This window comes from Peromyscus maniculatus, chromosome 7 (assembly GCF_049852395.1).
Source record: "Peromyscus maniculatus bairdii isolate BWxNUB_F1_BW_parent chromosome 7, HU_Pman_BW_mat_3.1, whole genome shotgun sequence".
NCBI lineage: Eukaryota > Metazoa > Chordata > Mammalia > Rodentia > Cricetidae > Peromyscus > Peromyscus maniculatus.
The window spans coordinates 40,013,297-40,030,791 of NC_134858.1; the positions used below are offsets into that span (position 1 = coordinate 40,013,297).

The 17,495-nt window shown below is 51.5% G+C and overlaps 1 protein-coding gene across 1 annotated transcript in view; it reads right to left on the reverse strand.

Moving 5' to 3' along the window:
* Pou2f3 (POU class 2 homeobox 3) overlaps positions 1-16,823 on the reverse strand; it is an 88,638-nt gene extending 71,815 nt beyond the window's left edge. The window contains exons 1-2 of the mRNA XM_006981242.4: positions 16,618-16,823; positions 10,073-10,141 (exon numbers count right to left, since the gene is read on the reverse strand). Coding sequence (XP_006981304.1) covers positions 10,073-10,141; positions 16,618-16,645 — 97 coding nt within the window. The 5' untranslated portion in view covers positions 16,646-16,823. The remainder of the gene's footprint in view (positions 1-10,072; positions 10,142-16,617) is intronic.
* Positions 16,824-17,495: the final 672 nt, after the last annotated feature.

Consider the following 17,495-nt stretch of genomic DNA (forward strand, 5'->3'; position numbering starts at 1 on the left):
CACACCCTTCCTGTGAGTTAGGGCTGACCATGGCTAGAGAGAACTTCAATTTCGCCATTCTTCACCCCAAGACACAAACACAGCCTCAAAGAGGGGCATTGCCTGTTTAGACGGTGTAGTGGGAAAGATGAGTCCAGAATTCAGCTGTCCTCTCATCTCCTTGGGCCAACAAACTACAGAGACTGTTTCTCAGACAATAAAAACCCAGACATGACCAGTCGTGAAGCCATCAGAGGAAGGAAGGTCAGAACCCAGAACTACTACAATTCAGTGGTCCTGACCCATGAGCTCAGGCCACCAAGAGGGAACAGGAGGGGATAGAGACCTAGTCTGTCTGGCTAGGTAGTCAGAACATCCACAGGCAGGTTCCCAGGGTCTGGGGTAATAGGCTGCCAGGGAGTTAGCAAGCATTGGGCACGCCTCCCTTTGATAACTTTGAGCCCTTGAGCCAACATTTGCTAGCCAGCTTAACCCCTTTTGTCCACGCTTCCCTCCTCAAGAAAACCTTAATCAGCCTCATTTGAATTTCAAATGACCTCTCCCTTCTCCCCCTCCCCACCCCAACAGGCTTTGAGGCAGGGATATGGAAATTCACCCTGCAGTATGGAAATCATCACCCTATGCAAATGATGAGCAGGACCCCATTGTCATAGCAACCACCCGGTTTCCTCTCCTCTCTGTACCTCTTCTGGGCTCCCAGGTTTGACTTTTTCTATTCTCTTCCCAGCCTGAACAAGGGTGGGGAGTGGACAAGCCCACTGTTGGGGGCCTTGTTGGAACTGACAGCAGGCAGGTGGGGGGGCATCCATACCTGAGGTCACCTGCTGGGTCAGACCTGCCAGGCTACCTGCTCTAGTGCAAACTTGGACCAGGCACACCCAGGCAAGGCCAGCCACTGTGTTTTCTGGGATAAGCCAAGGACTGGGTAGGTATATGTGTGGGGGAGGGGTGGGAGGGTGGGGGAGAGGTTCTAGATTCTAGGGGACACAGTGAAACCCCCCGGAAATGGATTCAGGAGGGGGTGGGGGGAGCCATTGTTGTAGTGGTAGGAGATGAAAGACCTAGCATGGAACCTATATGTAAAACACCATGCAAATGAGCACCTATTATTGTTTGAGTCAACAACAGTGTTTCGCTGGTGCTTTTTGGGAGATGCCCACAGCTCTGTTTCCCAGGCGCCTGCCTTGGCACAAAGGCCTCCCCTCCCTGCCCTTAACCCATGACCCCCACCACCACCACCAGTGAGCTCACGGGTCTCTGGAGAACTCAGGAGGGACACTTTGAACTGCTGGTGGCTGAAGTCCCTAAGTATACCATCTGGCCACCTTCGAGGAGGGTCTTGGTCATACTTTAACCCTGCCCTGCTCTTCCCTGGACATTTAAGATTCACATAAGGGAAAACTTAGTCCCAGCTGGGACGATTCATATAGCTCCCCTGTAAGTACACTCAGCTCTGAATCGGTGCCTGTGCCCCCCAAACCAGAGGCTGTTGGGAGAAGGAATGGGAGAGAAGTGGAGCCTCCTCATCCCTTCCTGTTCTTGTCCCGGGCAGGGCCCCCTTCCATAGCAAACGGCTTAGAAATGGGCCTCAGTAGCAGGTGCTGCCTGAAACTCCCCTGTCCCTGGAGCCCCATCTTCATCTGTTTCTTGAGGAGGAGGAGGGTTTTGCTAAAGGATAAAGGCCCAGGATGCTGCAGTGGCCTGGACACACTGCTCAGTACCCCATCTCCCTGCGTGCCCAAGACAAGGTGCCATGCATTTCATGAATATACTGACGCCTGTCTCCTACTGGAGCCCCCACGTCACCCACCCATGTCGACCATCTCTAGATCGAGGCCATAGGAAGATGTGCCCAGGTTCCAGTGTACCCACTGCTCAAGGGGGTCAAAGGCAAGGTATCTCCTTCTGCCAATCACAAAGCGTTCCTAAGCAGCGCACCTCCAAGTGTGGCCCACCAGCCAAGGCTGGTCTGCAGACTTGCATTAAGGCCCGTGGTCAGGTACAAACTGCAAGAGTGAGTAAGACCTTAGAAATGCTAGTAGCACACCAAGAGGCTTCCTGTTGACATGGGTGTAGAGCTGTTTGGATGCTGCTAAAAGAGGTCTTCTTAGGTCAGACCCCAGTGTCTCACCCAATGCCATCACAACACAGCAGGACTGGATACTGATCTGTGACAGACTGGAAAAAACAAATGGCCCTCCATTTGGGACCGTTTGGGAAACAGGAATATACTCAGAGGCAAGGAAGAGAAGCCAGGTGGTAAAGATGGCTCACACGTGCCCTGTCTCTATCCTCAACCTGCCCCCTGTTATGCTGGAGAGGAAGGAAGCCATTTCCTTAATTAGACCTCCACGAGGAAGAGAGTGGTGTAGGTAGGACCACCAGCTGTTCGATCAAGCCTTGGCTACCCCCCCCCCCACCTCCCGCACCCCACAGATGAGCAGTACTATCTCCGGAAGTCATTCAGGGTCTGAGCTACCACTGGGGCTGTTCTCTTTGCTACAATTCTCCAAGGGCTGGAGTCCAGTAGGCAAATCCAGGCACTGTAGACCACTTCTCTGGAGACCTTCGGCAAACAGAGTCACAGTTGGAAGCCTGGGTGGTGAATCACTACCTTCTAATTTCCCTGTCACAGAAACCGGAAACAAGGTGAGATGGGAGCCACTCTGAAGCAAGCCAAAACAAGAGACTACAGCACAAGAGTTGTCCATGAACTTCAGACACTGAAATCAATTCCTATATGAATAAGGAGCCAAGAGAAAGTTTGGGGTTTTTTTTGGGGGGGGGGTCCAAACAAGGGTTTTTCTGCATAGCCCTGGCTCTCCTGGAACTCTCTCTGTAGAGCTAGGCTGGCCTCAAACTCAGAGATTTACCTGTCCCTGCCTCCAGAGTGCTGGGATTAAAGGTGTGTGCCACCCCCCCAACCCCCCAACCCCCGTGGGTTTGGCTTTTCTTAGGAATAGAAAACAAGTAAACAACAAGGAGAATAGGAGCTCTCTGTAACAGGGGCTCTCACTTCCCAAGGACGGTTCTGAATGTTTTCAAAGGGCATGGGAGGCACAGTAAGAGGTCCTCTGAGAATCCTAAAGCTGTCAGGAACCCATCCTGGTTCTGCAGAAGTGAGGATGGGAGGAATGGACCTGAGAAAGACTGGGGCTCAGCCCTAGAGACCAGCTACACCCTTCTCATTGCTTTATTTTTGCAGAGCCCCCCCCCCCCCCCCCCCCCCCCCCCCCCGTCCCATCACCACAAGGAAACAAGTCCCGGGCACTTTCCCCATGTCTCTCGATAATAGCACGCTTCCTAATTACCGACCGTGTGATAGACGGTGTTTTTGTGGTGGTGTGGCCTTTTCAAGGTGTGTTCACACCCACTCTCATTTAGTCATAAGCAGGCAGGACATGTGTGCACACGCGCTCACACACGAGTCTCCTTAGAACAGGTGTCAAGAGGAGCCTCTTTACACACAGTCCCAGAGTCTCACCTGATCCTCAAGCACCTCTGGGTTTCTCCTGCCCTTCCAGCTTTTGAAAGACCAGTTTACTAACATAGGAACTGACAGCTACCTTCATCTCCCACAGCCTCCTTCCTAGTCTTCCCTGGAACCTCACCTCTTGGTGGCAATCCTCAGCTTAGTTCCCCGGGAACTCGGGAGGGTGGATACCTGTGTGAGTTCCAGAAAGGAGCAGACCTCTGCCCAAAAGTCAGTCCTGGGGCATCACTACTCTTCCTCAAGGCCTGAGGAGACCACTAATCTCTCTACGCCTTACTGGTCCTCTCCTGGAAAGACATGCCCATCATGTTTAAAGCCCTACTGGAAGTTCTTTGGGCCACCAGACAACTGAGTCTTCTGGGTGGTTCTAGATCGCAGACAGATGTTAGTCATTCAGTCTCACAGATAAGACAAGGATGTCTCAACTGGGAGAAATGAATGACAAAGCCCAGAACCCTCCCTCCCCTCCAGTGTGATGAATACTGATTCCCAAAGGAGGAGCGGGGGAGTGTTCTTTCCCAGGCTAGACCCTCACTGCTCACCAGCAGAAGCAGCTGACCTTCCTCTTTCCCTCTGATCCCCAGTGTGCTGGCTAGTCTTATGTCAACTTGACACAAACTAGAGTCATCTGAAAGTAAGAAGCCTCAATTGAGGAAAGCCTTTCCATAAGATCCAGCTGTATTTTCTTAATTAGAGATTGATGGGGGAGGGGGAGGGCCTAGCCCATTATGGGTGAGGTCACCCCTGGGCTGGTGGTCCTGGGTTCTATAAGAAAACAGGATGAGCAAAGCCATGTGAACAAGCCAGTAAGCAGCACCCCTCCATGATCTCTGTCTGCATCAGGTCCTGCCTCCAGGTTCCTGCACTGTTTGAGTTCCTGTCCTGGCTTCCTTCAGTGATGAACATCAATATGGACATTTAAGCTGAAATAAACCCTTTCCTCCTCAACTTGCCTTTGTTTTCATTGCAGCAATAGAAACCCTAACATAAGACATCCAGCAAGCACACTTTGGCTCCAGGAAGGGCTTTGTGTCTTGGGTTGGTAAACAGACCCCAGTTATCACGGCTGTCCACAGCACCAGAAATCCTTGTCCTTGAAGGAAAGCTCCCGGGGGGGCAGGGACTCCAGAGCCCAGCACAGGCTGCAGAGTGGAGGTCACAGTGGTCATGGGACTGCCAGCTAGACCAGAGACTAGGATGGGAGTCCACACAGCACACAGCGGGAGGCAGCAGAGGAGCAGAGCTGGCTGGGGAGACTTGGGAGGAAGCGGGCTGTGAGCAGGCGCTCAACTCGCTGGGAGACCTACATGCACCTGAGAGAGGTGCAAACAGGCGGGAAAGCATGCTGAAAGCAGACTTTACATGCCAGCCTTCCCTGCCGATCTAGTCCAAAGCCTTCCTTTGTAAAGAAGAAACTAAAGGTCCGTGTAGGAATGTTGGCCAAATATGCAGTCAGTTCATGGCAGAGCCAGGATGAAAAGCTCATGGTATCACACAGTATGAGTCCCATTCTGGCTTCCAAACAAGTTAATTTTCCCCTCTCAGCCACAATTTCCTTGTTGGGGAAAATAGGGCTAATCACGTCTATGTTTACTATAAGACTTAAATGAGATGATGTCTGAGCTTTTACATGTGGCCAGGCAGGAGGGGGCATATGTCATGATGGGCCTTTCCTCCCTTCCTCCTGAAACCTTGGCTTTGTCTTTCTTCTCTGCTGTTTGAGGCTACAAATGATCATCATGGCCAAAAGTCAGCTGTGCTAGTGGTGGGGGCTGTCAGTGATAGCCTGATGGCTTTTGAAATGTGGGTAAGGTTATATTTTTTAAAATTCACTTTATGTGTGAATGTTTTCTCTCTCTCTCTCTCTCTCTCTCTCTCTCTCTCTCTCTCTCTCTGTGTGTGTGTGTGTGTGTGTGTGTGTGTACCATGTGTACATGCTTGGTGCCCTCAGAAGTCAGAAGAGGGCATCAGATTCTCTGGAACTGGAGTTTCAGATGGTTGTGAACCACCGTGTGGGTGCTGGGAATTGAACTCAAGTCCTCTGGAAGAGCAGTCCGTGCTCTTAACCACTGTGCCATCTCTCCAGCCCTGGTAAGACTATATTTTTATTCAACTGTTTTGTTGAGAGGAGGAGATGAGATCTGAGGCAGAGAGCCTGCCTGAAGAGCCAGCTGAGCTTCGTGAGTTTTAGGCTAGTCTGATGGCCTCAAAACCAAGCAGACAGACAGACAGACAGCTGGCTTGGCAAAGTGCTCCACTGGGACTGGAATTCAGTCCCTGGAACCTCTGTAATAAAACATTGTGGCATGCTCTTGTAATCCCAGAGCTGGGCAGAGGTGCGGACAGGAAGAGCCTAGGGACTTGCTGGCTGGCTAGCCTCGCCGATTAAGCAAACCCGTGAGAGACCCTATATGAAAACACGGTGGTTGGCAGCTGAGGAAAGATGCATCCTCTGGGCTCCATGGGCATGCATTTGCAAGCGTGCACACAAGATGGCTAGGGGTACAGGTCAATGGGAGAGCACTTGCTTAGCATGCCTGAGACTCTAGGTTCAATTCCCAGTACTGCAAGATAAATAAAACAGAGTGAAGTCGCAGCAGGGAGGGAGTAACAGGAATTAGCAAATTAACAACGGCTGGCAGCTGGAGGAGGAGGTAGGCTTCAATATCTGCTGTGGGAAGGGAGTCTAGAGGGGGTGTGGAGACAGGGCTTCCAGAGCATTTTGTTCTCCACTGTGCAGAAAGGTGGGGAAGGATAAATTGCCCTGCAGGTCTGAGAAAGCGCTCCAAGGATTTCCCGCCAACTCAGAGTGGACCCGACAACTCACTTCCTTTCCCCAGCTCCCAACCCCAATGCCCCAGGGGTTTCACACAATCCTATGGGTGCTCTCCAGTATACAGGGGATTTTCTAGGTCATCTTTGCTTATAGTTCCTTTAAAACCCAGAGACAAACCACCCATTAACTCATGCCCTGCTGGGGAGGTGAATGTGTCTTTTAAAAATTCAAAGGGAACCATTAAACTAAGTTGGTAACCATTGTAACTGGTAATAAGCTTTCCACAGTTAAAAAAAAAAAAAAGAGTCAGAATGACTTTCCAGGAAGTTTGGTTGCTTTAATTGGCTACTTCTTTTTTCCTTGCCCTTAATTTAGGATCACCTAAGCATTAATCCTACCACTGAGCAAAGCCCCCAAGGGGCTTACGGAAGAGCAAGAAAGCTCTGGAGAGGTGGAAGACCTAGGTTTGATTCCCAGTGCCAAAACTCCAGCTCCAGGGGATCTGACACCTTCTTCTGACCTCCACAGGCACCAGGCACTTTTAATTGCACTTTCTGTGATACAAAAAGACCGTGGCACATGCCTTTAATCCCAGCACTCAGTAGACAGTGGGGGGGGGGGGGGGAATCTGTGAGTTCAAGGGCATCCTAGTCTACACATCTAGTCACAGAACAACCAGAGCTGCATAGTGAGAACTTGTCTCAAATCAATAAAACAAAAACAACAACAAGACAGTGGTGAAGGATTTTAGACTGATTTTAGATTTTAGACTCAGCTGACTGTCAGCCTACCCGCTAAGACAGCGTTCATTTTATCCTGTCCCCGTGACAAGGATAAATGATCCAATCAGGTAGCTAGCAAGTGGTTCTTGAAAAGTTTCCGTACCCTCATATTAAGCTGCTCCGCCGACGCACTAAATAACATCAGGCCAAATTAATAAGTCCAGGTTTAATCTGAGCAAAACATTCCCGGGTGGTCCTGGGAAAGAGGAGAAGCCATGAAGGGAAACCACCAGGGAAAGTCTGTGGGACGGATCTTAAACTCCCTCCCTCGGGGGTGGAGCCGCTGCTTGGTGGGCTTTCTCAGGGGCAGGGTCTGGGGAGAGTGAGAGATGGAGGCTCCACCTAAGTATGCCAGACTCCTTGGGTATATGGCATGGTTGGGCTCCCGCCTAGACTGTTCTGTTTGTAGCTTTTTCTTGGCGTGGAGGGAGAGGCAGGAACTCAGTATGTAGCCCAGGCTGGCCTGGAACTCCTTATAGTCAGGACTGGGCTTGAACTCTCCGACTGTCAACGCTCTTGTCTCAGCCTGTGAGTGTTGGTTACAGAAAAGCAGCACCCTGCCTGGCTTGTTTGCCAGCTTTTTATCGCAGGTCTGTTTGAAACCATGCCCTTCAAAGGTCTGCCTCCTGAAGAGGCAAGAGTCAGGTGAGGTGGGCAGTGGGTCAGGATGGATTCTGACAGTCCTAGTTCATCCCGGATTCCCTCTCCCTCAATCCTCTTACTACACAGCTCCCATAGTCCCATATCGGAGGTTAGAATTTGCCCAGGCAACACATAGCACATTGGACTTCCTGGCCTCCTCCTACAGTGAAGCCCCACCTTCCTGGCTCACTGTCAGGGTTCCGGGTCTCACTCCGACTCCTCACACTGATCCCCAACTTGGTCAGGATAACTGATAGCAAAGCCCAGTTCCAGCAATAAGGGTGGTCTTTTTCCAATGGGGACACTGCTCAACTGTGTCCAGGCCAATGGAGCCTGGGGGAGCAGAGTTGTTTTTTTTTTTTTTTCCAGGAAAAGGACAGTTTCTCTAGAACCACAGCTCTGGACTCCATTCTTGTCTAGGGTAGAGGATTAGTACATGCATAGCCCCCAGCACCTTCAGCAGAGCTCATCTCAGCTTCTTGAGATGGAAGGAAACTAAGAACGATTACCTTTCTCCACCAACCTTAGTAACACATACGACACCAACAAACTGACCAAAGTCAGGCTTGATAATGAAGCAGGCCTGTAATGCCAGCTGAGGCTGAGATAGGAGGATTGTAAGTTGGGGGCCAGCCTGGGCTACAGAGCAAGTTCCAGGACAACTTAGCAAAGCACTGTGTAAAAACAAATAAATAGATAAGAGCAGTAAGTAAGGCGAGGAATATAGTCAGTGGTAGAGTGCTTGGTTACTACGCAGAAGTACTAAGTTCCATCACCAGTATGGTGGGGTGAACAACGCCCTGAAAAATGGGTGCACCTAGTCTACACGCTTTAGTCCAGCTGCTCCACACAGAGCAGAACATACAGACGGTTGTAGCTCTGCATGCACTGCTACCCAGACAAGTAGACACTGTTTCGAAGTTAAACTGAAGAGCAGGAAAATCTGAAGCAAGTGTATTCTAAGATGAGCCCTCCCCACTTCCCCCCTCAACTGTCTTGTCACTCTTTTAGCTTCTAAAACTAAAATGTTCCAGAACAGTTGATAGACTTTAGCTTTGGCGGCCATCGATTCTCTTCCCCTTCTCACTTCTGAGTCTCTAACGATCCAGATGAAACACTAATTGGGGCCTCGTTGGGAGGCTATTAATGTTATCTTTCTAGTTATCTTTCTTCAAGTTCTTTTTAATTACACTGCATTTTCAAACCAAGGCTTGGGCTATGGTGGAAACAAGAGAGAAGAAAGAAACATCTCAATTCTTTCCTGTCTCCGTTCTTTTCTTCACAAGACAAAGTCATGTCTAGGCACCAGTCCCTCTCAGAGCTCACATACCAGCTACACACATGCCATTCAGAAGGCCAACACTTGTACACAGGCCCGTTTGCTTAGTTCTTTATGAAAGACTGTTAAGAACCTCGGGTGGAAGCCGGGTATGGTAGCACATGCCTTTGATCCCAGCACTCAAAGGGAGAGACCAGCAGATCTCTGTAAGTTCAAGGAAAGCCTGGTCTACAGAGGTAGTTCTAGGACAGCCAGGGCTACACAGAGAAACCAAACAGAAAAACAGATTTAGGGATGGAAGACCCTGGTCTGCATCTATCAAAGACAGGTTCTTTCCGGAGCTGACCTGTTGTTTCTGTGTTAGAACGGCAAGTCAAGGCATGAACTGCAGCCTAGTGAGATGGCTCAGTGGATAAAGGTGCCTGCTGCACAAGCCTCGGGACCCGAGTTCCATCCCCAGAACCCGCATAAAGGCGGAAGAAACTCTGCGAAGTTGTCCTCTGACATGTGTGCACCCATGCATACATATTACACACACATAATAATAACAAAATTAAAAGTCTTTTTTTAATGAGACATATAGTGAGTTTAAGACTAGTCTGGGCAATTTAGCAAAACCTTGTCTCAAAATGAAATTAAAGAGCTGGAGTATGGCTCAGTGGTAGAGCATTTGCCTACCATGGCAAAGCTCTGGGTTTAATGTGCTTGTGTATGTGTCTCATACACATACACACACACACACACACACACACACACACACACACACACACACACATCACAGGATACAGTGGCAGAATGCTGCTTGCCTAGCATCTGCAAAACCCTGGGTTTGATGTCCAGCACTACAAGAGTGACTTTCCCTGATAACTTTTTGTCCTTTTCCCCCAAGGCTCTGGCTCCTTCTTGGCCTGGTTACAGAAGCTTGCTCTATCAAGGTCAATATCTATTTTTCCAAGGCCCCAGACCCATGCACTGGTATCTCCAGAGAGGTCCTCAGGGCCCATGATCCAGCTTTGGGATCTGAAATGCTGAACAACAAGAGATACCACACTGCTGGACAGTGTCTCCTAACCACTCACCCCCAGAAGAGAACACCTTACCTGACTCCACCTGGCTGAAAGTGTTGCGGGCATCCGTTGAATCTGCGACATCCCCACTCATCTTGATCTCTACAGGAAAAACACGACTGACTTTAATAACAGGTCACCATTTTTCTTTCTGTGACATACGTGGCTTTAACTAAACAGCAAAGATGAATGTGTAATTACCACAACCATCAGACTTTCAAATTCCCAAACGCACAGCCATTAGAATATTCATAAGCTTGGACGTACAAATCTCCTCCTTCTGGGATAGCTTCCTAGCCTGGGCTTTCTTTCCTCCATTTCTTCATAGCTACTGCAGGGTCTCTCACCTTCTGTATCACCCACCCATCAGCACCCTCCCCTCACCTGGACATAGTGGATAAAATTTAACAAGGATAAGGACCTGGAGGGGGGGCTGCCCATCTCCACCCTTAATTTCTTTTGGAATTAGGGGAATGTATCTTCTTAAAGTTTACTAGAAATCCAGATGTAGTGGTACGTGTCTATAAACACAGGAGGCTAGGTCAAGAAGACCCTAACTTCCAGGCCAGTCTTAAACTTAGAGAAGACTTTGTCTCAAAAAATAATAAAATAATGATAAATACAAATCAAACAACACTCTTTCACTCCCCATTCTAGGTAAAAGGCTACCCTAGAAGGTAAGTATATTTAACCAAAGTTTGCCCGTCTTACCTTTCTGTCCCCAGTTCTGCTGTCTGTCTGGGTCTCAGAGATCAGTGCACTACCTGGGAAATCAACCCTGCCTCCTTGCCACCTTTCTTAGAGACCTTGCCCTTTCAGGCTCCTTCCCTGCTCTCCGTTCCTCCAAACTGCTCAGCTGAGAACGCAAACCTGCTCAGGGTCCCATGTCAGCCCCTGAGTGCTGCTGCTCTGGCCTCTCCACTCTGCTCCATTGCAATAAATTAAACATTTACCCATAACCGATAGCTGCCACCACCTAAGAGGCCCTAAACCTCCTCCCTGGTCAGCTGAGGAAAAGAAAGAGGCAACTTTGAACTCACTCTCTCAGCTCCTCTCCTTATTAAACCATCCAAATCCTGCCGTTTAAGACAGAGAATATTTTATTCAAATTGTATGGACCCCCCCCTCCTCACCCCCACCGCACCCTCTTCTCTGGGGCCGCTCTCTAACTCTTTCAAACCAGATCGAGTCTTGCTGAGTTCATTTGCATAGGAGACTCCTCAGCCAATCCCAGGCACAGAGGCAGCCTGAATTTGCATCAGGTAATCAGGCAGTTGGCACAGCAGACATCGGAGGTCTGGAGATGATCAGGATGAGGGGAAAGAGTGGACCTCTGCCCCAGGAACAGAGGAGAGCAAGCGCTGCCCCCTTTCTTTTTGGTGTGGCACTAATATGTGGAGCTCTTACACGTATTTACAGCTCTGTAATGAAGTGACTGTGGTGCCAGGCAAAGCAGAGATGCAGACACCAGCAAATGCATCGGAAGTAGGGGGAGAAATAAGGTCACTCTAGGAGTCCCTATGGTTTGGAGGACACTGCTCATAGAAGGAAGATACCCCCGTATATAGTGAGAGCTCTGCAGGGCCTTTCTAGACGGCCATGCTGCACTGGGGGGTCATGGAAGTCTCAGGAACACCCCCTCTGCTCTGCATTTGGGAGGCTTTCCTTGAACCTTAGTCTCTCCTGCTGCAGATGTTAATTTTCCAGACAGTATATGCATGCCTATGTAGACCCAGCAGGGGCCACTGCCACTGTTCACAGAAGGAAAGTCTCTGCTGGTTTTGAACCTGCTTTAGTAGAGGCAGAATTCAGGACTTCGGAGCATGGGTTTGGGCAGCAGACAAACCAGAAGTGTAATCCAATGCCAGCATTAAGAAGCCAAGGGACCCTAGCTACAAATGACAATGTGAATTTCCTCACCCAGAACCAGGGATGATGAACACACCTCCCAGGGACATGGACAAGACCGAATGAAATGATGACTGGAAGTAAAGTGGGTGCCTACTAAATGGCATGGGCTTAGACATGAGTTCCAGGCCCCTCTTGCATCCTGGTCAGACCCCACCCTTAGCCCTTCCCAATTCCCTAGGCCATCTGTGGCTTTCAGTCTTGCACCTCTGTGACGGTCCTTCACCAAGGAGGCCATTAGAATGCTCGGCCTCTGCCTTTAGAGGAAAACTGCTCATGGGAACAGGAAAAGCTTGGAGGAAAGTGAAGCTGCAGTGACAGCCGGAATTCCCAAATCAGCTTATTCCAAACTCTGGACATTCAGACAGCTTGGTGTGTGCATTACTGGAAATAGGATTATAGTCTTATTCCTGCAACCACTGAGACATTCCCAGAGCTCTCCTTATTTTTTTTCTTTTTTCTTTTCTTTTTTTTTTTTTTGTTTGTTTTGCTTTTTGACACAGGGTTTCTCTGTGTAGCTTTTAGAGCCTGTCCTGGAACTCGCTTTGGAGACCAGGCCGGCCTCGAACTCACAGAGATCCACCTGCCTCTGCCTCCCGAGTGCTGGAATTAAAGGCGTGCGCCACCACTGCCCGGTGAGCTCTCCTTATTTTAAGGCAGGGTCTCAATGTTGCCCAGGCTAGCTTTGCATTCCCTCTAGGTCACGCAGGACTTGAACTTGCGATCTTCCTGTTTTAGCCTCCCAGGAGGAGCTGGGAATACACGCCTCCACCACGAGGACTGACTTAAACAGGTAGTTTTCTGAGCTGAGCCTTATTTTGTCGCCCGACTCCCCAACTTTCCTCTAACACCCATTTCCTCCATCGCTCTACACCAAGAGGCTTTCTCACTGTCCTTTAAATAAACTTAACGCTCAGTCTTGATCGTGTCCAAAAGTTATCTCTAAAGACATCCAAGGCCCCTCTCACGCTGCCTTGACCTGGGGACAGCCTGACTCTCCAGGCAGGGGGTGGGACTTCTGGAGGGGCCGGGTGAGACATCCTGGAAACCTTCTCCCTTCCTGCATCCCCAGCGTGCTCAGATGCTAAGAACCTGTTCTTGTTGGGTAGGAGGCTGATGCTGATGGGTGGGACGAACCCTTGGGTCTCAGCCTAAAAATGGGCCAACACCGAAACTCCCTGAGACGCTGGCTGGCAGTAACCCTTCGCCTGTCGGACTGCACTGCCGGGGGTGAGTGAGAGAGGTGTGGGGTGGGGCCAGCTCGGCTGTGCTCTTATCTTAGTCTGAGTCGGCTCTCTGCCACCCTCCCTTCCCTGAGGAGGCTCAGCGGCTGAGCATAAGCACCCAGATACCTCATGTAGACCCCAATCTGCCTCATCTGGCACTGTCACAGAGTGAAGGTGGCCTGGCTTTCCTGTAGCCTGGTCAGAAGTAGTTCCCCCAACAGATACCTGGAAACACAAGCCCCAAGGCAGTGCTCTCTCCAGGGGCAGCAGACTGAGTGTCCTCCAGAGTCCAGGCTATTCTGAGCAAATGGGACACCCTCCCCACCCTCACCCCCACCATTGTCCCTATTCCTATCCTAGGAAGAGATTAGACTTCACATCTGGGTTCTTTCCTCAAACACCTGCTTTTGTGGGTCCCTCTACAAGGCAGACTTCTTCCTGGGACCCTGAAGCGCCGCTTCTGAGCCAGCTAAGGCTCCAACTCTTCTGGTGTAGACTTTTTTCCCTCTCCCTCCCTCTGACAGGCCTTTTGACCCAAATGGCATTCCTGAGCTCCATCTTGCACAGGTCTGGGACACTCTGCCTCCCTCCCCCAGCTGACAGTAAGAAACAGAAAGACCGGCAAGGCCAGACACTGGGACCCTCTGGCTGACTGGTTCTTGTCTGTCCCTCTAGGCCTGAGCACAGGAAGCCCCCCTCTGTCTCTGAGAACTCCTGCGTCACTTTCAGATCTCCAGGCTCCACGGTGAAAGGTTCTCAGAGAACACAGAATGGAGGCTGTGGTCAACCTGAATCAGAGTTTGTCCCCAGGCCATCAGAGAAAGAACATGGAGCAGACTCAAGGGGCCACACAGTCATGGAGCCCTCTGAAGGGGACCCAGGAGCAAGTCTCTATCCAGGTGTGTGGACTGCTATCATCCTCCTTCCACAGTGATGCTACTCCAGGAAACCAACCAGGAGGCATCCCTAGGGGCCTGAGGTTGGGAATTCCAGGGCCATGTCAGTCTTTAAGGAGCGGCAGAATATAGGATTACTATGGAGGGACAGGTTTCTAAAATTAAGAGGACCCTAGGCTAAGAGACCCACCCGGGTGACTATAATGAGACAGTCCAAAGAAAGAAGGGGATCCCTCCCTCCACACACACAGCAAGCAGGGTCCCCACCGAAAAGCCTGACAACAACCCCAAAAGCCTGGCATAGTAGTTTATGCCTGTAATCCAAGAATCGGGGAAGCTGAGGCAGGAGGATTAATTTGAGTTTGAGATAAACCTGAGCTATGTAGCAAGACCTTGTCTCAAAAGACAACGAAGCCCTTGGTGAGCCGAGAAAGCACACATAGCACAGGCAGTTCTAAACCAGAGAACCTTCGGCCCTGTGCTGAATGGTGAGCACTCACCACAGAGAGGCCAGGACATCATGAGTGACATGGAGGAAGACCAATAACCCTGGGGGGCACTGGTGAAAGAACGCGGCAGGGAGACCTTCAAAACAAGTGGAGGGGTCAATCAGGCGATACACACAAAGGTAGGTGAGCCCCCATCCTGAGGAAGCACCCCGTCTTGGGTTCAGCACACTCTGCCCACAGCAATGTAGAGCGAAAGAGCTGTATGGATCTCTGAGAGGCATCCACCTGGAGCTTGCATGGTTGGAGGGGCTCGGCCTTCTCTTCCCAACCTCTCTTCTCTCCTGCTCTCTATCAGATCCTCCCAGTTCCCAGGCTGCTACCCTGCCAGGATCCAGCTGTTCCACCTCCTCCCACTTCCCCAGGCTAGAAGAGAAGCCTCCAGTAGACAGGGAGGTGGAAAACCCCCCAGGAAGTCCCTGATCTCGGTTCTAAAGAATGCCCCACTTTCTACTGAACTACCTTTGGACAAGACTAATTCCGATTTGAGCCCTGGCCTTCCTGATGGGAAGTGGGGGATAAAATGCCTGCTCAGAGGCCCTGACCCCAGCTGCTTTCAGTTGTTTGTAGTGTTTGGATCTGAAGACTTTCCTCAGACACTGGACGACACCCAGCTGGATGGCTCCTTCAGCCTCACCTAGTCCTTCCTGGCAAATCCTGGGGCACCAGCCACTGAGTGCCAACATCTCTCCGCCGGCTGCCCTTGCACTTAGCCCTGGTGGGAAACAGCTTCAGTGGAACTAGGCATCACGGGCTCCTTGGGCCCCCACTGATATCTGTTTCCAGGAGTGCTGGGAGATGGGAAGATCTAGCTTATTCTGCTCTATGGAGTGGTTCAGAAGATCTGCTTTCTTTCTCCTCTTCCTCCTCTCTACCTCTCTGCTCTTCTAGAACAATCAACACAATCTTTGCAGCAACCCTGAAGTCCTAAAGAAAAATCACTTGGTCCCTGCACTGTGTGTGAGAGGTAAGGTGCCAGGCTTTGAGTAGCTAAATTAGGTCCAGCTTTTTCCACTTTGACTCTGTTCCCTGCTTAACACCTCAGGCAGCTAATCAGAACATCAGCCAGATGTTCCCACCTCAACCCAAATCACCAAGTCCAACCCTTTAGCTTAGGAGCATCCTTAGCCCAGCTGTGGATGAAAGAATCCGAGAGTGAATGGTGGGTCTCTCCACACTCACCTCTCGTTTGTTCATGTAGGGGAAACTGATCCTGGCCTTTCTGTTTCCTGGGCTCCTAGCCCTCAGGAAAGGAGTTCATGGGATATTGGACTCAGATGTGCCTGTCACCATCCCCTCTAGGATACAGGCCTGCTACTACGCACTGAGGCCACAGCACAGATGGGTAATGTGAGTGGACACGCCTCCAACACATCCAGACACATCTGGAACACGTGTGGTCCCAGACTCATTAGGTTCCTTGGGGTTTGCTCCACCAGTTCCCCCAACACACACGGGGGACAGTCAGACACTCCTGACACACACAAACACATGCTTGCACAAGTCCCAATCAATGATGATCCTGTGGCATGGCATCTGCCCCAGGTGTGCCTTTGGGTTGGCTCCGCCCTACCCACTTCCCCTAGGCACCCCCCATGCCCACTTTGCCTGCATTTCACACAGGTGCCCGGACACCAAACACGCAGCATGTGGATACACGTATGCACTCCCAGGTCCACACCCTAGCTGAGTGAGTGAACCACCCATCTCCTGCAACCTCCTGGGACTCCAACACTTTTCAGCACACCCAAGGCCCACGCACGGTCTAACTCCCCAGATCTGGGGCTTCAGGAACTTCAAGCCCCTCTTTATTGTACTCCAAGGTTTCATATTCCAAACTTGCCTCTTTTACCCCCTCCCCGCCCCCAACACCGACCTATCCTTCCCTGCCCGGAAGGACCCGCTATCCACATCGCCCTCTCCTGGCTGCCCGGGGGTTAGCCCCCCCCACAGCCCCTCGCGCGGCGCGAGTGGTGTCCTTGTCCTTGGTCCCTTCCCACGCGCAGTGACACCTGTCAGAACTCACTCACCCCGCCCCTCACCTGTGTGCAAGGGCTCCAGATTCACCATCCTGCCCCAGGCGGGGCCAAAGCCAGCGCCCCCCCAGGTCCCTCTCGGCTGCCCCAGCCTGGCCCCCGGGGAAGCCAGGGTCTCCTTCCTCCCGCCCTCTGCCGCCGCTGCTGCCGCCACTTGCGGGAGCGGCTGCCACCTCCGTCGCGCGCGCTCCGCTGCTCCGGCTAGGGCAGCACTCGGCGGCGGCCAGGCTTAGCACACTCCCCAGGTGAGCACGCGGTGCGGGGCGGGGGCCTCGGCCACGCCCCCTGGCAGGGCCCCCGCGCTTGGCCCTGGGCCCATGCAAAACAGCGATTTTGCATACGTGGAGCTAGGGGCCGCGAGAGGGGTGTCGAGGTACTGCCAGGGCGGGTCCCGACCGGGAGGAACACCTGTCTGTCGAGCCCCCGCCTGGCAGTCCCTCCCCAGCACACCCTCAGCGGCTCAGAGTCCTGGGGCAGCTTGCCCTTGGGGGGAACCCCAGGCTTCTGCCTGGTTGGGCTCAGGAAAAGTATGCAGTGCTACGGAGAACCCTGGAGAGTCTGGAGATGCCAAGGGGTGCTGCGAATGGTTTGACGATCCTCCCTTCCAACCGTTTACCACCCCTGGGGCTCGGGTCACACTGCTCACCTTCCTGACCTCATTTTAAGCATCTGTAAAAACGGGGCCTGTGTTAATAACTGGCATCTATCAGGGCTGAGCAGGTGACCAAGCCGGGCTGATTGCCCGGTGGCTTGCCCTCGTCAGTCAGTGTCAGTCAGTGTAAGATCTAGATTGCAGCAGCTTCTTCTCACCCTTTCTGGGCAGACAGGACTGCCCCATTCCCTGCTGTTAGCAGCTCTCACCTCCGGTCCCAGACTACGAGAGA